Source organism: Onychostoma macrolepis, chromosome 20 (assembly GCF_012432095.1).
Source record: "Onychostoma macrolepis isolate SWU-2019 chromosome 20, ASM1243209v1, whole genome shotgun sequence".
Taxonomy (NCBI): Eukaryota; Metazoa; Chordata; class Actinopteri; order Cypriniformes; family Cyprinidae; genus Onychostoma; species Onychostoma macrolepis.
The window spans coordinates 19,200,029-19,220,872 of NC_081174.1; the positions used below are offsets into that span (position 1 = coordinate 19,200,029).

Consider the following 20,844-nt stretch of genomic DNA (forward strand, 5'->3'; position numbering starts at 1 on the left):
GGCCCTGCCCTGCATGTAGCGCCCCAGCCCGTACTGGAGGCATCCGTCGTGACAACGACATGCCGGGACACTTGTCCTAAGGGTACCGGCCCGTAGGAAAACAAGGTCCGACCACGGGCTGAATAAGCGGCGACACATCGGCGTGATGGTCACCCAATGTGTGCCGCGGCGTCATGCCCACCTCCGGACTCTGGAGTGTAGCCAGTGCTGAAGTGGTCTCATATGAAGCAATCCAAGCGGTGTGACTGCGGCTGCAGATGCCATATGCCCCAGGAGCCTCTGAAAATGTTTCAGTGATACCACCGTCCTGCCTCTGAAGGAACTCAGGCAGTCCAGCACTGACTGGGCACGCTCGTTGGTAAGACGTGCCGTCATACTAACCGAGTCTAACTCCACACCGAGAAAAGACATTCTCTTCACAGAAGCCCCAACTGGCTGAGGTGCCGGAGCACCAGGTCCCTGTGATCGCACAACTGCTCTCACGACAGGGCCATGATGAGCCAGTCGTCAATGTAGTTGAGGATCCTGATGCCCGCTTCCCGTAGCGGGGCAAGGGCACCCTCTGCGACCTTCGTAAAGACATGGGGGGACAGGGATAGCCCGAAGGGGAGGCACCAGAGCAGATCGCGGTTGTGAGCCGCGTCCTGCTCCGAGAAACCAATCGTCCAGCCGCGAGGGCTCGGGACTGGGCGGTCTGTTGACCTCCAGCTCGATACTCACGGCTGCCCAATCAAGCATGGCCGTCAACTCTAGGTCCGGTTCGGCAGTGGCGACAACACCCGCCCATCCCCCGATGCTGTAATCGACATCTGATCTTCCGGGGTGCACCGAATGAAATGCTGGAAGCCGCTCGAGACAGGACCAGCGAAATCACTCAGGAACCGAACGGGACCTTCGCTGCTTGAGGAATAAGAGATCCGTGGGGACGTACCCAGCAGAAAAGCTCTTATTGTGACCCTCAGAACTCCCACAGCGCCAGCCGGCGGTCCTCTGCTCAAGCCAGAGAGACCGGGATGGGTGGCGGCAGAGGGTACCACTCTTTTCACAAAAGAAAGGCGAGATCACAGCGAGGCCATACTCATATGCCCACAGTGGACGCATGAGTCATCCACGAAGGCAGCTTCAGCATGTTGGATGCCCAAACACTGAAGACAACGATCGTGTCCGTCTTCGGAAGACAGGAGAACAGCACTCTTCATCCACTCGGCTCCGAAGCGAAAATCTGAAGAGTGGATGAACCTGCCGCCTATTTATACCCATATGCACGGGGAGTGACTCAGGTATGCAAAATCCACCAGCCAAATTTCATTGGTGTTTTCTCTTAAAGTCAGAGATGATTGGGGCTCCCAAGTGAACCCCCCATAATGTCGTCACAACATAACTCGTAGTGGCCGACAGATAGGGAACTGTAAATCATATGTAAAAAAAAAAAAAAAAAGTCATTATAGTTGACACCTAGATGAACAGTTTACAGTTTGTGTTATGACTAGGTCATTCTGCTCAAATGCTATTGAGCTTTCAATTATGGCATATTCTGCATTTGAACCCATTCGGTAGTGAAAAATAGCAATTTTTACATATGATTTACAGTTTACTTTAATAAATTTCAAAAATGTAAAAGGTGTGCATTATAGTTGACATCAAGACGTAGTTTATAGTTGTTTTTATGACTAAGTCATTCTGCTCATATGCTATTGAAGTTAGAAAAGTGTATACCAATATCGCATGTAACTTTAGAGACGGTCCCTAAATATGCGAATATCGAACGTTAAGCCAACTTCATGCCAGTCTGTCACGTGTGTAATCTCAAAACACAATCGTGGAACGTTTGCAGTAACATAGTTGACGGAAATGTTGCCTACAGTTTCTAATTTGAATTTATATGACTAGAGTCTAACTAATGCTATTCTTTTCCGAAAAACCGCCAGTTGAGTCTCTGGAAAAAAAAGCACCCTCTGTTGAGCAATAACTGGCCTAGCACAACATTAACCGCCATATAGAGATGGTCTGGCCACGTAACACACACACACGCTTATTTTTGCATGCTGCTAACATTTTATTATACATTAGGAGGGCTATTTCTTTACCATCACACGAAAAACATATATAAATAAGCGTGCTCAATCATGGTATAATTATCGATTTTGTATCGAACAGATTATGAAACATTTTAAACTGCGTGCGAGTTGCTAAATCAGGACTAAAACTACCACTAGTAGTAGATCAACCCGGCGAACGTTGTATACCTTAATCAACACACTGCTTTAAAATTCACGTTTGAGTTATTCTCGTTTCATGTAACGTTAAACAAATAATATCGTTTACTTATTGCACAGAAAATAAGCCTTAGGTTAGCTTACAAATTGACGTCACGAATCAGTTCTATAAAATAAGGCTTTGGTGGACCCGTTGCACTGGTAAGAGAAAACAATCTCTCAATTTGCTGAAGAAAAAAAAAAAAACCTTTTTTGATTAACCTAAATACTCATTTTAATTCCAAAGCTAATACAGGGCATTGACCAACATACTATCTGCATATGATTTCTGACAATTAATATAGTCTTAATATAGTCACAATCTTGGCTGTCGGATGACCTGGTTTACATCATGTCTTAAACCATATCTTCTGGGAGTCATGATCTGAACAGAGATTAGTTTGAACATTATAAAAGATCGTTTACTCGTCATCGTGGCCTCTAATGACATGGGCCACCATCCACAATAAATCTTCTCTAACTTGCATTCGGTTTTCACACTTAATCTGCTGCACAAACAAGAGTACAGGATTGCCATGACCTCATACCTTTTCAGATGATGTATTTTTCTGCTGGAACTAGCATTCAAATATATGATCACATAAAAAGTGAGAAAAATCACTCAATGACTTGGTAAAAGAACGGAAAACAGACCAGGAACATGACAGTAAACAAATTTATTTTGTCATCTGCGCTTTACAGTTGGAACTCTGGGAATTCAAATATCACATCCTTGCCTGTGAGCTTCTTGTAGACACCAGAGAAGGTCTCAACCTGAAACAAAACCCAAAGCTTGGTTACTTAAAACAAATGTCCAGTTTTTAAAAAAAAAAAAATCCAGTTAAAAACTTTAGGCGATTGTGACTAACTCCTAAATTAAACATCAAAGCAAAGCTAGTGCATACCAATTTAGAAGTTTTCAAAAGGGAAAACATTAAGTTATAGTAAAAAATTAATACTGAGAACGTTTAGATTGCACAAATCAAATTAGGATTGCCTGATAATACAGCAAAAAAATAAAATCCCCAAATAGCAAGCCCACTGACAATTAAGAGTGTGCACTGCATGGTTTACCTCCCCAGTAATGGCCCAAAGGGCTCTGGGAAGATGTAGGAATATACAGGACGCTATCCACACCAGCCAGAGGCCGGGGACAAGCTTGCTATCCAACGTCGTGGAACGGGACTGTACGTCATGGCACCGAAGTGCTGCGCTCCCTTACGCCACACGGACAGAGCCACATGAGAGCCATCTCACAGGATGTCCACGTTGGGTAATTATAAAAAAAATAAAAAAAGTAAAATAATTAAGAGGCAACTACTCACTTTGTGTTCAACATTGTTTTGCTGTGCCTTGTCAAGGTGGACCTTGATGAGCCTGCTGCTGTCCAGTTTCACGCGAATCCTTTTGCCAACAATCTCACTGGGAAAGACCAGGTCCTCAAGGATAGCGTCATGCACGTTAGTCAGAGTTCGGCTGAAAGGGAAAACAAATTAAGTGGATTAACTTTGCCAATAAACAGATGTTCAAGTGACCTAAAAATTTAGCATCTTAAAATATAACAGTTTTGGCTGTGCACCGCATGGTTTACCTCCCCAGTAATGGCCCAAAGGGCTCTGGGAAGATGTAGGAATATACAGGACGCCGTCCACACCAGCCAGAGGCCGGGGACAAGCTTGCTATCCAACGTCGTGGAACGGGACTGTACGTCATGGCACCGAAGTGCTGCGCTCCCTTACGCCACACGGACAGAGCCACATGAGAGCCATCTCACAGGATGTCCACGTTGGGTGATTATAAAAAATAAAAAAGTAAAATAATTAAGAGGCAACTACTCACTTTGTGTTCAACATTGTTTTGCTGTGCCTTGTCAAGGTGGACCTTGATGAGCCTGCTGCTGTCCAGTTTCACGCGAATCCTTTTGCCAACAATCTCACTGGGAAAGACCAGGTCCTCAAGGATAGCGTCATGCACGTTAGTCAGAGTTCGGCTGAAAGGGAAAACAAATTAAGTGGATTAACTTTGCCAATAAACAGATGTTCAAGTGACCTAAAAATTTAGCATCTTAAAATATAACAGTTTTGGCTGTGCACCGCATGGTTTACCTCCCCAGTAATGGCCCAAAGGGCTCTGGGAAGATGTAGGAATATACAGGACGCCGTCCACACCAGCCAGAGGCCGGGGACAAGCTTGCTATCCAACGTCGTGGAACGGGACTGTACGTCATGGCACTGAAGTGCTGCGCTCCCTTACGCCACACGGACAGAGCCACATGAGAGCCATCTCACAGGATGTCCACGTTGGTTTTCTATACGCTAACAGGCTAATCAGCACAACACTGCTAAAGTAGGCACAATCACACTGAAAAAGCAAGCACTACTAACCCTGACTCCAAACACAGCTTCCAAAATGCAACAAGACGACATTTACCTCCTGGGCGCTTCTGCTTGTTTTTGTGCGGCTTTTCCTTGTGGGTTTAGGCAGGATTCTTCTCTGGAAGACAAGATCAAATCAAGATTAAAATTATTATTTTGGTGGTCAACATGCTAATTCTTCAGCAGAAATCGCATCATTGGTTGCTCTAAAAGCATGTGCACTGCATGGTTTACCTCCCAGTAATGGCCCAAAGGGCTCTGGGAAGATGTAGGAATATACAGGACGCTATCCACACCAGCCAGAGGCCGGGGACAAGCTTGCTATCCAACGTCGTGGAACGGGACTGTACGTCATGGCACTGAAGTGCTGCGCCCCTTACGCCACACGGACAGAGCCACATGAGAGCCATCTCACAGGATGTCCACGTTGGGTAATTATAAAAAATAAAAAGTAAAATAATTAAGAGGCAACTACTCACTTTGTGTTCAACATTGTTTTGCTGTGCCTTGTCAAGGTGGACCTTGATGAGCCTGCTGCTGTCCAGTTTCACGCGAATCCTTTTGCCAACAATCTCACTGGGAAAGACCAGGTCCTCAAGGATAGCGTCATGCACGTTAGTCAGAGTTCGGCTGAAAGGGAAAACAAATTAAGTGGATTAACTTTGCCAATAAACAGATGTTCAAGTGACCTAAAAATTTAGCATCTTAAAATATAACAGTTTTGGCTGTGCACCGCATGGTTTACCTCCCCAGTAATGGCCCAAAGGGCTCTGGGAAGATGTAGGAATATACAGGACGCCGTCCACACCAGCCAGAGGCCGGGGACAAGCTTGCTATCCAACGTCGTGGAACGGGACTGTACGTCATGGCACTGAAGTGCTGCGCCCCTTACGCCACACACGGACAGAGCCACATGAGAGCCATCTCACAGGATGTCCACGTTGGTTTTCTATACGCTAACAGGCTAATCAGCACAACACTGCTAAAGTAGGCACAATCACACTGAAAAAAGCAAGCACTACTAACCCTGACTCCGCAAACACAGCTTCCAAAATGCAACAAGACGACATTTACCTCCTGGGGCGCTTCTGCTTGTTTTTTGTGCGGCTTTTCCTTGTGGGTTTAGGCAGGATTCTTCTCTGGAAGACAAGATCAAATCAAGATTAAAATTATTATTTTGGTGGTCAACATGCTAATTCTTCAGCAGAAATCGCATCATTGGTTGCTCTAAAAAGCATGTGCACTGCATGGTTTACCTCCCCAGTAATGGCCCAAAGGGCTCTGGGAAGATGTAGGAATATACAGGACGCTATCCACACCAGCCAGAGGCCGGGGACAAGCTTGCTATCCAACGTCGTGGAACGGGACTGTACGTCATGGCACTGAAGTGCTGCGCTCCCTTACGCCACACGGACAGAGCCACATGAGAGCCATCTCACAGGATGTCCACGTTGGGAAAAATTAATCACACCAAGACTAAATCAAAGTTTAAAGGACCTCATGAAATCACCTGGTGAGAGTTTTTTCGTACCAGTGCAAACATGATCCTAAAATAGGATGTTCAGCTGGACCCCCCAAAGAAGAAGTAAAAAAAAAAAAAAAAAAGGCAGTAAATGCTAGATAGGTTGCAGATAAACAGGGCCATTTTAAAAATCTAAAAGCACATTTGACTGGACTTTAAATTTTAATTGAGCACATCTGCGAAATGTGACTGGAGCATTTAAATTTTCAAATAGTCCAGTCAATTTTTGCAGATGTGAACAATTTAGAAACTTAATTGTATATTTCTCTCTAGATTATAAAATTGTCCTGTCAAATGTGTTATGTTTACACAGTTCAAATTTTAATTGCCAAATCAAATGGTCTCTAGATTTATAAAAAAAAAAAAAAAAAAAACAGTGCATACCAGTGAAATATGATTGGACTATTAAAAACTAGACTGCATGCATTTGATTAGACAATATTTTTAAATTGTGCATACCTGCATTAAATAATGACTCAAAGTGTAGGAACACACTCACATAAACTGTGGCATCAAAGCTAACACATGAACTAATCGTCACAATTTAAAATAGGATTTTGTAAGGCATTTAAAAATACCACCCTGAGGAACACTATTAAAAAGAGTTGAATTAAACAGCAAAAAAATAAAATAAAAACAGCAACCAACCATTTTATATTAAAAACAGGTTTAAAGGACAAGCCTTACCTGTGCGATGAATACCACATGCTTGCCGCTGAATTTCTTCTCCAGCTCACGCACGAGCCTCACCTGGATCTTCTGGAAGGACTTCAGCTGGGGCACAGGCACAAAGATGATGATGGCTTTCCTGCTACCACCAACCTCGATTTCCTTTGAGAGAGAGAGAGGGGATCAATAGTATAAAAATTACAAGCATATAAATATATGAATGACTTAGCCTAGCACTCAGCAAGGACCAGTACAGTTAAGGGCATGTGCACTGCATGGTTTATCTCCCCAGTAATGGCCCAAAGGGCTCTGGAAAGATGTAGGAATATACAGGACGCCGTCCACACCAGCCAGAGGCCGGGGACAAGCTTGCTATCCAACGTCGTGGAACGGGACTGTACGTCATGGCACCGAAGTGCTGCGCTCCCTTACGCCACACGGACAGAGCCACATGAGAGCCATCTCACAGGATGTCCACGTTGGGTAATTATAAAAAATAAAAAGTAAAATAATTAAGAGGCAACTACTCACTTTGTGTTCAACATTGTTTTGCTGTGCCTTGTCAAGGTGGACCTTGATGAGCCTGCTGCTGTCCAGTTTCACGCGAATCCTTTTGCCAACAATCTCACTGGGAAAGACCAGGTCCTCGAGGATAGCGTCATGCACGTTAGTCAGAGTTCGGCTGAAAGGGAAAACAAATTAAGTGGATTAACTTTGCCAATAAACAGATGTTCAAGTGACCTAAAAATTTAGCATCTTAAAATATAACAGTTTTGGCTGTGCACCGCATGGTTTACCTCCCAGTAATGGCCCAAAGGGCTCTGGGAAGATGTAGGAATATACAGGACGCTATCCACACCAGCCAGAGGCCGGGACAAGCTTGCTATCCAACGTCGTGGAACGGGACTGTACGTCATGGCACTGAAGTGCTGCGCTCCCTTACGCCACACGGACAGAGCCACATGAGAGCCATCTCACAGGATGTCCACGTTGGTTTTCTATACGCTAACAGGCTAATCAGCACAACACTGCTAAAGTAGGCACAATCACACTGAAAAAAGCAAGCACTACTAACCCTGACTCCGCAAACACAGCTTCCAAAATGCAACAAGACGACATTTACCTCCTGGGGCGCTTCTGCTTGTTTTTTGTGCGGCTTTTCCTTGTGGGTTTAGGCAGGATTCTTCTCTGGAAGACAAGATCAAATCAAGATTAAAATTATTATTTTGGTGGTCAACATGCTAATTCTTCAGCAGAAATCGCATCATTGGTTGCTCTAAAAAGCATGTGCACTGCATGGTTTACCTCCCCAGTAATGGCCCAAAGGGCTCTGGGAAGATGTAGGAATATACAGGACGCTATCCACACCAGCCAGAGGCCGGGGACAAGCTTGCTATCCAACGTCGTGGAACGGGACTGTACGTCATGGCACCGAAGTGCTGCGCTCCCTTACGCCACACGGACAGAGCCACATGAGAGCCATCTCACAGGATGTCCACGTTGGGAAAAATTAATCACACCAAGACTAAATCAAAGTTTAAAGGACCTCATGAAATCACCTGGTGAGAGTTTTTTCGTACCAGTGCAAACATGATCCTAAAATAGGATGTTCAGCTGGACCCCCCAAAGAAGTATAAAAAAAAAAAAAAAATAAATAAAAAAAAAGGCAGTAAATGCTAGATAGGTTGCAGATAAACAGGGCCATTTTAAAAATCTAAAAGCACATTTGACTGGACTTTAAATTTTAATTGAGCACATCTGCGAAATGTGACTGGAGCATTTAAATTTTCAAATAGTCCAGTCAATTTTTGCAGATGTGAACAATTTAGAAACTTAATTGTATATTTCTCTCTAGATTATAAAATTGTCCTGTCAAATGTGTTATGTTTACACAGTTCAAATTTTAATTGCCAAATCAAATGGTCTCTAGATTATAAAAAAAAAAAAAAAAAAACAGTGCATACCAGTGAAATATGATTGGACTATTAAAAACTAGACTGCATGCATTTGATTAGACAATATTTTTAAATTGTGCATACCTGCATTAAATAATGACTCAAAGTGTAGGAACACACTCACATAAACTGTGGCATCAAAGCTAACACATGAACTAATCGTCACAATTTAAAATAGGATTTTGTAAGGCATTTAAAAATACCACCCTGAGGAACACTATTAAAAAGAGTTGAATTAAACAGCAAAAAATAAAATAAAACAGCAACCAACCATTTTATATTAAAAACAGGTTTAAAGGACAAGCCTTACCTGTGCGATGAATACCACATGCTTGCCGCTGAATTTCTTCTCCAGCTCACGCACGAGCCTCACCTGGATCTTCTGGAAGGACTTCAGCTGGGGCACAGGCACAAAGATGATGATGGCTTTCCTGCTACCACCAACCTCGATTTCCTTTGAGAGAGAGAGAGGGATCAATAGTATAAAAATTACAAGCATATAAATATATGAATGACTTAGCCTAGCACTCAGCAAGGACCAGTACAGTTAAGGGCATGTGCACTGCATGGTTTATCTCCCCAGTAATGGCCCAAAGGGCTCTGGAAAGATGTAGGAATATACAGGACGCCGTCCACACCAGCCAGAGGCCGGGGACAAGCTTGCTATCCAACGTCGTGGAACGGGACTGTACGTCATGGCACCGAAGTGCTGCGCTCCCTTACGCCACACGGACAGAGCCACATGAGAGCCATCTCACAGGATGTCCACGTTGGTTGTCAACTATCAGTTCAAACAGCTACTTATTCTGAAGCAGCTATAGCTGAATTACTGATGTGATGGCATTCATTCAAAATGAATGAACCAGCAGGGCTTTTACCTTAGCAGCAGTGATGTGAAGCTCCTCAGCTGAGCCTTCAAATCAGAGTTCATCTCCAGCTCAAGAAGAGCCTGCATCAGACAGACAACAGCTTATCATTAGAGGCTACAGATACACGATCACATTTCAAAAAGATGATCATATATTATACCTGGGAAATGCCAGACTCAAACTCATCTGGCTTTTCGCCATTCGGCTTCACTATTTTCGCGCTGGTACTGAACATGGCCTGTGTCTGAAACAAACAGACTTATTAGAATTTTAAGAAAAAAACCTACATAGTAAAAACTACTCACTCAAAAGTGTGAAAGGTCTAATTTATTAACTCCCAAGTTGTTCCTAATCTAAAAGTACATCCTCATAACACAAATAAATGCTGGAAACAATCTACTTTCAATTTATGGAGGAAAAATATCCAATGAAAGTGAATGTAGACTAAAGGCGTCAGCAGTAACCATCACTAAGGTTTAGAACAATATGAGGTTGAGTTAATTAAAACACTTGAACTATGCTTAAAAAATGACAAACAACCTACTGCGTCTGCAGGTGAGCAAGGTGACATACTAAATATCAGAATTCATAATACCAGTTTCAGAGATATACAATTACATAACTCGGGATTTTATGAAATTGTCTATCTCCGACTTTATTAGCTTAACTTCAGCTGTTCTCGGTAAATTAATTCACCAGCTAACGTTACCGTTAAGCAGACCACTTCGGCTAACTCTAAGCATGTTCTTAGCATGTCGCTAGCACTAACTAGTTAGTATAGAATGACTACATTTACATTACAGGCTTAATTCTACCGCAAATATGGGCCATCGAGATATAATCTTTCACTATATAGAAGCATTTTAGACTATCTTAGAGCAGCACATGGGGCCTTGTAATACTGAAGTGGACATATCTGCTAGCACATCTTAACTATACACACTTCTATTTCTAAAATAGCCATCCATTCTCTAATACACTCGCATCTAACTCATCCCTGGCTAAACATCACATACAGGTCTATCGTGGACACAAATATGACATTTTTCAGACATTTTAATTTGATAACTCTTTAGCTGGGCACATTCAGTAGTCTCACCTCTTTCAACGACGGCCTGGGAAGAGGCCGTATTCTCGCGAGAGGCCGGTAAAAGCGCGTTGGTGTGTTGCATGATGGGAAATGTAATTGCCATCCCGAGCGCAGAGGGCGCCACGCGCCCGCTGTTTTACTTATATGTTGCGTGAAGGAATAAAAGCATTATTATTAATTTAAAAATAATAATAATTCACATATACAAGAATATAAAATATTTGTTGGACAGTCAGTAAAATAGGTTTGTTTACTTTTTACTGAAAATACTGACTTGCAATCCTATGAAGAAGTTTAAAAATCAAGCTTTTAATATGTATCATGTATTTAAGACGTTTTACCACTCAAAGAGTTCTAGAGTGATAGAAGATCCGATGTTCAAAAGAGTCATTCGTTCGCAAACTGGGCTGTGTTTGTTTGTTTATTTGATTGATTGATTTACTAAAATGATCTGATTCATACGAGTCATTTCCTTTGGTATTCGGACTTCGTTGGTCGCGCGGTATGTTAATTAAAAGAATCGGTTCATAAGAATCATACATTGAGCAATCAGACTGCATTATTCGCCCTGAATGCTTTCGACTCACTAAATGAAATTTCTCTCTTAATGCCACAATATTAAATATGACCGAGGCACTGTGACTCAATACTTTCATTTTATACTCTCAAGGTTGTCTCCTGCTTGCAGTAGCCACACTCCACTTCAGTTGGTGGCGGTAACGCTCAGTGAACTGGATTGAAAAAGCAAATAGGAAGAAGCGTTTGGTCAGCTGACCGCTAATGTAGAGGAGGCAGTCGTTATACATGCTGCGGAGGTTTTGCAAACGATAGTGAAAATTACTGAATCCATAAGTATTTTGTGAAAGATTTCGTCTTTGTCAGGTCATTGTCTTTTAAGAATGCCAACACAAAAGGATGTTGCCGTGTTTACTCTGCTCTAAGCAGAGACTATGTTGAGACTGCCTGGTTTATTTAATGTTGTACGCAGGGCTTTCTGTGACGCCGCAGAAGAGATGGGCAAGAAAGGAAACTTTTTCTACGCTGTGAGGAAAGGATTTAGACCAGGAGTATACCAAACATGGTGACCAACTATATGATATCTATTCTTTGTAATTGTGTAATTGTAATTTTGCACTGCATTGCTTGACTGCGTATTCTCTCCCAAAGGGAGGAATGTAAACATCAGGTGGATAAGTTTCCCTCTGCGAGTTTTAAGAAGTTCGCTTCTGAACAGGATGCTTGGGCCTTTGTGAGGAGCCAGTCAGCAGCAGCAGCATCATCATCTTTTGAGAGACCAAAGGGTAATTTAAAAGGTGTAAGTTTATTTAAGATAACAGATGTTCCATAGACGCTCTTTATAAAGATCCACCACGTTATGAATCATCAGGTTTTCAGGTGTGCAAAGAAAGGCGTGCAAGAGGGGGAGGATTAAGAATAATCAAATTATAAATTAATAAATCAAATTAGTGCTTTATTTTTGTCATGTGACCATAAATTGAGAGAGACCGGCAGACAGCTGTGTAGGATGTGCTCTGAGATCGTTTAATGTAAATGTTTTTGCCCTTAATATGTGACATACTTCATCTCTGGATCATATTTATATGACTTGCGTTATAGAATTTTTGTTGAAATTTCTTTATTGATATTGATTTGCTTGCAGGACAACTAATGTAAAAAGTGTCACAGCTTACCCCACTTGTTCCAGCCTTATCTGCTATAACTGATCACAACTTCCTTTCATCTTTTTGCTTTCACTAGTTTGTTAAGTGGCCCTGGCTATAACCAATGAATCATTCCTTGTGGTCTCTTAATAAATACAAGGTTATAAAATCAGACTTCACTGTAATTACAAAGAATTGATGAATTGCTGTTTAAAATGATTGTAGCATGTCAAATCGCAGGAATTTTGGATTGATAGGCTGCTAAAACTTACTTTAATGCAAGTGATTAACACTGGCATTTGTTTCCATTTAAGGATGTGACTATGAGGTCCTGCCTTCTAGAAATGTGCCTGATGCCTCAATGGCTGTTCCCCTTGGAAGTAAAAGGACATATCAGGATTCGCATGATGATGATGATGAGGGACTGTCCTGTCCAAAACGAGTGAAATTCACTGAGGTCCCACAGCCAAAGACAGCTGCAGCCAGTAGTGATGGATTTACATATATGGGTAATTGTTACATATACATTTGTTACATATATGGTCTACAATAGTCTTACAGTAGATAATGGTTATGCATATACAGTAGTCAGCATTTTAAGTGGATCAAAAAAGTTCATCAAAGCTATCCTAAGACATGAACACATTTTGGTTTTAGAACAACTTTGATGGAAGGTTTTGATCCACTTCAAATGTCGACAAATATATATACATAATATATAAATGCATATGTTACAATTAGTGCTGTGAATCGATTAAAAAATGTAATCGCGTTAATCACAGTCATGGACTGTGATTAATCATTAATCACAAATTTAAAATACTAGGATTTACCTGTAAATGTGTTGAAAAAGAAATGCATGACAAACTGGTTTAAGGAAACAGAACCTTTCACACCTCCGCCAGGTATGAGACATAATCCTTATTATTTTATCATTATTATTTTGTTTTTATTCAGCCATTATCAGCCTTTAAACTGGCAATAAAACGTTTACCAAGCCACATCGCTTCAATCCCAGTATACATTTACCCAAGTATTATCAAAAGTATTTCTAAATAAATACAACAAAACATTTCTTGCGACCTTACGTGAAGTATTATGACAAAATGCATTATAAAGAAGAATTGAACCTGTTCTGCAGGTGCATTAGAGCTAACATTAGCATCATGCTTCATAAGACAATTTATGAGATTAATAGTGCACTTTTACTCAGAACTCACTTCAAACAACCATCGAGTGTTTGTAATAACTTACTTTTGCGATCACATGTGGAATTTGGTCATTTACTGTTGTTAAAATATGCTATTTATAGCCTTTTATATCGCTGCACAAATTAGCATTTCAGATGTACACATTAATCTAAAATAAAATCACATACAGACCATATCCTATCGTAATCGTGTGTTTATTATCTTATATAATCTATAGTGGCTGTTGTCATGTTTATTTCTGCTGTGTAAAAGCCTTAACATGTGCTCTGCTGAAACTCACGTTGTTTGTGATGCTACAACCGCCTCTCCGTTCTTAAGTTGACAGAGATACATTCCAAGTATAATACACATTAGTAAAAGGATCTATTTTTATTTTTATTTGTGTATATATATACTTTGGGCGGCCGCGGTACATTAAAAAAGTAGCCCAAAAATCCGCAACCCACGGCTCTGCAATTTTTCCCGCGACTGTATTTTCAAAATAGCCCACTTGTGCCGTTACCCTGGCAACACTGGTGCTGTACCCTCATCACACAATGATAGATAACCTTCCGCGCTGCGACGACCGGAAGAAGTTGGGGTCAAACCTTATCAAATTATTAATCTGCATTAAAAAAAATTGATTAATCGCATGCGTTAACGTTGACACCCCTAGTTACAATATTTACAAATAATAGACAAATTTTAGTGTAGTAGGTTTTAAATTAAGGTTTTACCATAGTAAAATGTTTTATGCATTTGTTACAGGTGATGCTGTAGTAGTATACACTGATGGCTGCTGCACAGCCAATGGGAGAAAAGGAGCGCGGGCAGGAATTGGTGTATATTGGGGTCGTGATCATCCACTGTAAGTCATCTCTGATTAATAGCATTCTAAAAAAATAAATAAAATACTTTCATGTCCATTTACATTTTCACTGTTTTGTAAGTGCCAAAAATTTTTAAATATTATTTTAATTATTTTAAATATGTTCTTTCCTCAGTAATGTGGCTGATAGGCTTCCAGGAAGACAGACCAATCAAAGAGCAGAACTGCAGGTAAAAACAGTGAGGTGTTCACAAGCAGTGTTTTTATTTTTTATACCCTTTTATCGATAACCGTATCATTAAACATTTCTTCACAGGCTGCTTGCAAGGCACTTGAGCAAGCCAGAGAAAATAATTTAAAAAAGGTTGTGCTATACACGGACAGCAAGTTCACCATTAATGGTATGTGCTCCCTGCTTTTCTGTTCAAATACTTCTTAATACTTGATATATTATATACTCTCATACATACACATAATTTACAAATAGTAATTTTGAGTTTATTTCAGTATTTGTGCACTGTTACTTTTTTTGCTTTCCAAAGGCGTTACAAGTTGGGTTAAGACTTGGAAGTCTAATGGCTGGAGGCTTAAAGGTGGTGGGGCCATAGTCAACAAGGACGACTTCCAAAAGCTGGATGAATTAAATGCAAAACTTGAGGTCGTATGGGTATGTTTTATCTGTACTCACAGTGATGTACAATATGGCATCTGCTCATCAGTTTGTGCATTTCAAGCATGATGTCCCAACCTGTGTGTAAACATTCTTTTGGGATGTAAATGTGCAGCTGTAGACTTTCATTCTATCATTTTTGATAAACGCACACAAAGAGAGATGTCTTGCATATCTGCATAATTTTCGCTGGTGCAGGTGATTAAAGGGATATTTCACCCAAAAATGAAAATTTGATGTTTATCTGCGTACCCCCAGGGCGTCCAAGATGTAGGTGACTTTGTTTCTTCAGTAGAACACAAACGAAGATTTTTAACTCAAACCGTTGCAGTCTGTCAGTCATATAATGGCAGTCAATGGGACCCACGGATTTGAGAGTCCAAAAAAACATACACAGACAAAACCAAATTAAACCCTGTGGCTTGTGACGATACATTGAGGTCTTAAGACATGAAACAATCAGTCTGTGCGAGAAACTGAACAGTATTTATAACATTTTTTTTACCTCTGATCCACCGCAATGTCCGACTGTCCTGAGCGTGTTCACGAGTCGTTGTTCAGTTTGTTGCACAGACCGATTGTTTCATGTCTTAAGACCTCAATGTATCGTCAGAAGTCACGGGGTTTAATTTGGTTTTGTCTGTGTATGTTTTTTTTTTTTTTCACACTCAAAGCCGTGGGTCCCATTGACTGCCATTATATGACTGACAGACTGCAACGGTTTGAGTTAAAAATCTTTGTTTGTGTTCTACTGAAGAAACCAAGTCACCTATGTCTTTGATGCCCTGGGGGTAAGCAGATAAACATCAAATTTTCATTTTTGGGTGAACTATCCCTTTAAGGAGGGAAAGTAATATCAGAGCAGCTGATCTATTAAGAATGCTGTGATTTAAGGCCATTATATTTTCTGGAAGTAATCTTTAACTCCTGAATGTAGAAAAGTGAATATAATGCACTTCTTGTTCAAAATTTGGTATTGATGTAAACTGGCTGGATAACTATAGTTACTAGCACTGTACAATCAAATATGGCACACAGTGTCAGAAAATAAATGAATAAATTCAGTTACAGAGTCCAGCTCCAACAATATTAAATCAGTATTACATCTAATATTCATGTATTGAAGATTATGCTAGAACTTTGAGAAATTGAGAGATACCTTCAGGCTACATTAGCTATTTATTGAATAAGGTAGCAACATAGTGTTTTGTGTATTGCTGTACACCTAATGAACATGAACGTGTATAGTTTCATATTCACATTAATATTTGGCTTTAATATTAATATGTAAAATTTAGTTTTTTTAAGAAATTGTGTTTGCATTTTTTGCTAAAAAATTTTGAAGACCATGTCTCCATGTCTGCTGCTCACTTTCAGATGTTCTCATGCATGCTTGGCATTATGCTATGAGTAATGAAACAAATGCATGGCATGGCCAGTGAAATGACTACAAGTGAAGAAATGTACCATCTCTCTTATTCTTCATTTCTAGATGCACATTCCAGGTCATGCTGGCTATACAGGCAATGAGGAAGCAGACAGACTGTCCAGGGAGGGAGCAGCAAAGCCCCTGTGTTAGTCCAATGTTGCCACCTTCATTTTATAATTTGTTTACCCTCGATGACTAATGCACTTTTTCTCTTTTGCTTTTGTTGGGCTAGTGTTCTAAACAACACTCGAAACAAGATTTCTTCTTTTCTGAAGAGCAGTGCTTATCCAAAATGTTTGTTTTTGATTGTTCTGTCAATTAAATTGTCATATATATTATTCTTGAGATTGATTTGCTGGTACTTATTTTCCCATCTTTCAGAAATATAAGCACTTAGAACATTTTTTTGGATGCATTACAAGTGACAAAAATAATTGTAGTGAGTGTACCGGTGTAAGTCTCCACCATAAAGTATTATTGATTCTTTATCTCTGAATGCATCATCTTGCTCTTATTTTCAGCAAGGTGTTTTCAGTTAAGAAATTGTCATGGCTCTGAAATGCACCAGTGCTGAAATGCCTCAGTATGAACAGCAGGTGTCACTGCAGTTCATGCTGAAAGCTTAGAGTAGAATACAGAATTTATCTTTACAAAAATCTAGTTTTGCCGTTATTACTGAGCCTTTCCCATCTTCACCTGTGTTATTTTAACTAAATGATGGGGATATTCTGATTTTTGTTTTTACTGTTTTTTTTTTCTTCGTAGCTGAGGGGAACTTCATCCAATTCGCTTTATCCAGTTAATATTTAAACCTATCAAAATGATTTACACAGAAGGATTTCAAGGAATATTTTTTTCCCAAAAATGAAAATTCTTTCATTTAGTCATGTTCAAAATCTGTGACTTATTTCTTCTGTTGAACACAAAAAGATTTTTTTTTTTTTAAGCCTAAAGTCAGATTTTTTAATTTATTTATTTTTTTGACTAGAAGTCTCATCAAAATACCAAAGAGGAAAGAAGGTAATGAAGGTTTGGAAACACACGAAGGCTAGTAAATTATGACAGAATTTTCATTATATAGTGAGAATAGTGATAGCTTTGGCCTGTTGTTCATGTTCATTGCTCCAGAAATTCTCTTAGTGCTGTCGTTTATCTCAAGCTATATAACGGTCCTGTCCGATTCTCTGCTTTAAGCCTGCGTCTAGACAGATGCCTTGAGTGTTGTCTTAAATACAGATAAGCTGCACAGCAGGCTGAGGAGGAGTGAAGGCATCTTCTCTTTCATGAAACAAACAGAGGTGAGAATCTCAACACTAGGGCCTCGGCGCAGTCCGTCCTGACCTTCACTTGCAGAGCTCAGCTCCTCTGAATTCCCGCTGAGATCCAAGACCTTCAGAGCGGGATGTGCAGTCAACAGTTATAGGTCAGGAGACTCCGATTGTCCTTGCTTGGTGAAAACAAGAAGGATTTAGTCCTCATAACCTTTCACAGCTCAGGTTTCTTGAGCCTACCTTGTATGGCAGATTGTCTCCTTGCAAGTTTTATTGTTGGCTCTGAAGATGAAAACTATCCTCAAGCCTAATAGGGTATGTAGATTAGCTCATTTTGTAATATTTATGGAAGTTAGTTGTTCCAACTGGTAACGTTTAGAACTCATCTGAAGGCTGTTTGATAATCAAACACGGTGATAATTTGTTGGAGATTAAGGGAAGGAGGAGGCACACCAAAAACACCCCATCATTACAGCACATCTGGTCTCTGCTCTCTTCAAAAACCATGTCACAGCTGACTCGGGCCCTCAAATCTGGAAGGAAGTGTAGGGGAATTTCCACTAATGAATCCAACAATCACACGATGAGGCCTCTTTGTGCAGGGACTTCAATGGAAGCCACATTCGGAGCAGGCACAGCGAGGCACAATCAAAGACACCGGCAAGCCGTTACCACGGGAGCAAAGCTGCAGCTTGTAACCGAACAGACATCTGTTTCCATGACAGCTGTCTGGAACGGCATCAGCCTAACTAACTGCTGCCTCAGAACTAGTCTGACTGTTTGATATCTCTTGCGATAAAGACAGAGAAGATTCTGTCAGAAACCCTCGCCGCTTGCTGTTGTGATGCGCTAATGCGAAGAGAGAAGTTTGCATTTGTGTTTATTTTGTTGGTCTTTGAAGCTGCCGGAATCAGAGGCTGCAAAATAGTGGAAGGGAGAAGAAACGTACCCGAGAGAAGTAAACATATGGAGCGAACTACCGCGGTGTGCTCGACGGAAGCTGCTTCAGAGCGACGTAGCTTCCGCAAAGGGTAGACTAAAGACAAACAGCTTAACTACAAGTTAAACGACAGCATTTCTGACATAATGTTGATTAGAGCAAAATTCATTTTCACCCTTCCCTCCTTTTCGAATACACGCAAATCTGTTTTTACACTGAGGCACTTAAAATGAAGTTAATGGGGCCAATATGTAAACATTAAAATAGTTTGGAAGGCATAGCCACCAAACGTGAACAATAAGCATGCTAACATGGTTTTAGTGTGGAAAATAGAAGTTTTATCCAATTTTGCAACTCTGAACTACAAAACGACCGTAAAAAATAATTTAGACAGCTTAGGGGGTCAAATAATGCACACGTTTTAACAGAAAAATTAATGTAAGGTTAGGCTAGTATTACAAAATCATAAGCTTCACATTTCTGCTTGCATGATATTTTCTAAATGACTATTTTTCAAAAGCATCTTAATGATCTTATCATGCTTTTTTTTTTTTTTTTTTTTTAAATAGTAATTTTTAATTTCAATGTCATAACTTGGTCTTCCAGTGAACTGGCAGATTTATCTCTTGTGTCATACATGACTTAGCCAATTATTTAGCTTGATGTGTAAAACCAAGTCCCACCACATTTAGTTTATCTTTTTTCAGTGATATTTTTCAGTTGGATGTACATTACAATATGGATTTAATGATCTGTTGCTACTTCGGTTACATAATAAATTAAAAATTGGTCCCATTTGCTTTTATTTCAATTGCCACACTGTAGCCTCCATTTTTGTTTTGAAAATGAGGGACTTGTCTAAATCATAATTTCTGTTATCAATATAATGCCACAAATGCCACTGATTGAACTTAACTTGCACTTACACCGAAATGTTCCTTTTAATAGGCCAGTATCATTCTACATGGTTGAGACACCCACCTGGTGGTCTGCTGTTTGCAAGGGCAAGGCCTGCCCGCAGAGAGGGGCTTGACAAGGTGAGCTCCAGCACTGCGGCACTCTGCAGCTTTCATTCTCGTTCTCTCTCACTCCACCCTCCCTATCTCTCAGACAGTACACCTGCTTAGGAGCTCTCCAAAACCCTACACTGAGATACCACCATAGCTAGAGTTTAATAAGCACTGCATCGTCTTATATGCGTATCGAAACACAAAGTCCTTGACCCAAATAGTGCAGATGGCCGTGCTCTGAACTGCCACTTAAATCAGTGAGCTCAGGAGAGTCTGCCGTGTCGCCTGGCCTTCAGGCTGCCTCAGACTGTGTGCGTATGAGACTGACTCATCAAGCTACCAGAGAACTCAATTTAATCCCACAGCAGGAGATTCATTCTCTTAAAGCTGAAGTTCCCCATCACGTGCTCGCTGATGAGGCGGCCGCAGCACCTCCTCACACGTAACCAAAGTGAGCCAGCCGTGCTGGATTTTTAATGATACATTTGTCAAGCAGCTACCGAGCAATATTTTCAGCATTTGTAAGGAGAAAAACAAAAGGAACATCTGTGTCTCCGTCACCCTTACTTGAACAAGGAGTTGTTAGATCATTAAGAAAATCTTTTTCTTTTTGTATCTATTTTTCTTTCTGTAGTTCTTTATTTCTGTAGTTCTATGTATTCATCTTTTTTCATTATTTTTCTTTTTCTGTTTTTTTTTTCTTTCTTTTTTTTTTTCTTTCTTTCCATAGTTCGTTCTTTCTGTATTTTATTTCTATCTGTATTTTTCTTTCTTTTTTTTTTGAGTTCTTTCTTTCTCAACACAGTGTGGTATTACCTAGGAGATATAGAGATCTTTTCATGTGACAACACTGAAGAAATGACACTTTGCTACAATGTAAAGTAGTGAGTGTTCAGCTTGTATAACAGTGTAAATTTGCTGTCCCCTCAAAATAACTCAACACACAGCCATTAATGTCTAAACCGATGGCCATAAAAGTGAGTACACCCGTAAGAGAAAATGTCCAAATTGGGCCCAATTAGCCATTTTCTCTCCCTGATGTGACTCGTTAGTGTCACAAGGTCCCAGGTGTGAATAGGGAGCAGGTGTGTTAAATTTGGTGTTATCAC

At 40.4% G+C, this 20,844-nt stretch overlaps 2 protein-coding genes, 10 non-coding genes and 1 pseudogene across 20 annotated transcripts in view; 1 reads left to right on the forward strand and 12 right to left on the reverse strand.

The window, feature by feature from the left end:
* Positions 1–2,917: 2,917 nt before the first annotated feature.
* Positions 2,918–6,992, reverse strand: rps7 (ribosomal protein S7; the record flags this gene model as incomplete). Its single annotated transcript, XM_058755490.1, has 4 exons — positions 2,918–3,029; positions 5,110–5,260; positions 5,705–5,769; positions 6,840–6,992. Coding segments are annotated over 4 exons (447 nt in total), but the record flags the coding sequence as incomplete, so codon positions are not given.
* On the reverse strand, positions 3,308–3,528 carry LOC131527816 (small nucleolar RNA SNORA73 family). Its single transcript, XR_009267773.1, has one exon. It is a non-coding gene; the product is annotated as a small nucleolar RNA SNORA73 family (small nucleolar RNA).
* LOC131527819 (small nucleolar RNA SNORA73 family) lies at positions 3,825–4,045 on the reverse strand. Its single transcript, XR_009267776.1, has one exon. It is a non-coding gene; the product is annotated as a small nucleolar RNA SNORA73 family (small nucleolar RNA).
* Positions 4,339–4,559, reverse strand: LOC131527818 (small nucleolar RNA SNORA73 family). The gene has a single exon (XR_009267775.1). It is a non-coding gene; the product is annotated as a small nucleolar RNA SNORA73 family (small nucleolar RNA).
* On the reverse strand, positions 4,843–5,061 carry LOC131527821 (small nucleolar RNA SNORA73 family). Its single transcript, XR_009267778.1, has one exon. It is a non-coding gene; the product is annotated as a small nucleolar RNA SNORA73 family (small nucleolar RNA).
* On the reverse strand, positions 5,354–5,575 carry LOC131527822 (small nucleolar RNA SNORA73 family). The gene has a single exon (XR_009267779.1). It is a non-coding gene; the product is annotated as a small nucleolar RNA SNORA73 family (small nucleolar RNA).
* Positions 5,865–6,085, reverse strand: LOC131527814 (small nucleolar RNA SNORA73 family). The gene has a single exon (XR_009267772.1). It is a non-coding gene; the product is annotated as a small nucleolar RNA SNORA73 family (small nucleolar RNA).
* Positions 6,993–7,083: 91 nt separating the features above from the next.
* On the reverse strand, positions 7,084–7,304 carry LOC131527812 (small nucleolar RNA SNORA73 family). Its single transcript, XR_009267770.1, has one exon. It is a non-coding gene; the product is annotated as a small nucleolar RNA SNORA73 family (small nucleolar RNA).
* LOC131526853 (small ribosomal subunit protein eS7-like) lies at positions 7,209–9,889 on the reverse strand (annotated as a pseudogene).
* On the reverse strand, positions 7,597–7,815 carry LOC131527820 (small nucleolar RNA SNORA73 family). The gene has a single exon (XR_009267777.1). It is a non-coding gene; the product is annotated as a small nucleolar RNA SNORA73 family (small nucleolar RNA).
* LOC131527817 (small nucleolar RNA SNORA73 family) lies at positions 8,105–8,325 on the reverse strand. Its single transcript, XR_009267774.1, has one exon. It is a non-coding gene; the product is annotated as a small nucleolar RNA SNORA73 family (small nucleolar RNA).
* LOC131527813 (small nucleolar RNA SNORA73 family) lies at positions 9,330–9,550 on the reverse strand. Its single transcript, XR_009267771.1, has one exon. It is a non-coding gene; the product is annotated as a small nucleolar RNA SNORA73 family (small nucleolar RNA).
* A 953-nt stretch (positions 9,890–10,842) lies between the features above and the next one.
* The window catches only part of rnaseh1 (ribonuclease H1), a 33,343-nt gene continuing 23,341 nt past the window's right edge, over positions 10,843–20,844 (forward strand). For 2 of the 9 annotated variants that reach the window (XM_058755482.1, XM_058755484.1), the window contains exons 1-9: positions 11,200–11,816; positions 11,903–12,048; positions 12,711–12,905; positions 14,355–14,454; positions 14,591–14,645; positions 14,732–14,816; positions 14,958–15,082; positions 16,578–16,659; positions 19,674–19,762. In XM_058755482.1, coding sequence (XP_058611465.1) covers positions 11,686–11,816; positions 11,903–12,048; positions 12,711–12,905; positions 14,355–14,454; positions 14,591–14,645; positions 14,732–14,816; positions 14,958–15,082; positions 16,578–16,659; positions 19,674–19,762 — 1,008 coding nt within the window. In that variant the 5' untranslated portion in view covers positions 11,200–11,685. Of the gene's footprint in view, positions 10,980–11,198; positions 11,817–11,902; positions 12,049–12,710; positions 12,906–14,354; positions 14,455–14,590; positions 14,646–14,731; positions 14,817–14,957; positions 15,083–16,577; positions 16,860–19,673; positions 20,297–20,844 lie in introns of those variants that run through there. The other 7 variants (XM_058755486.1, XM_058755485.1, XM_058755480.1 and 4 more) reach the window with 7 other exon arrangements.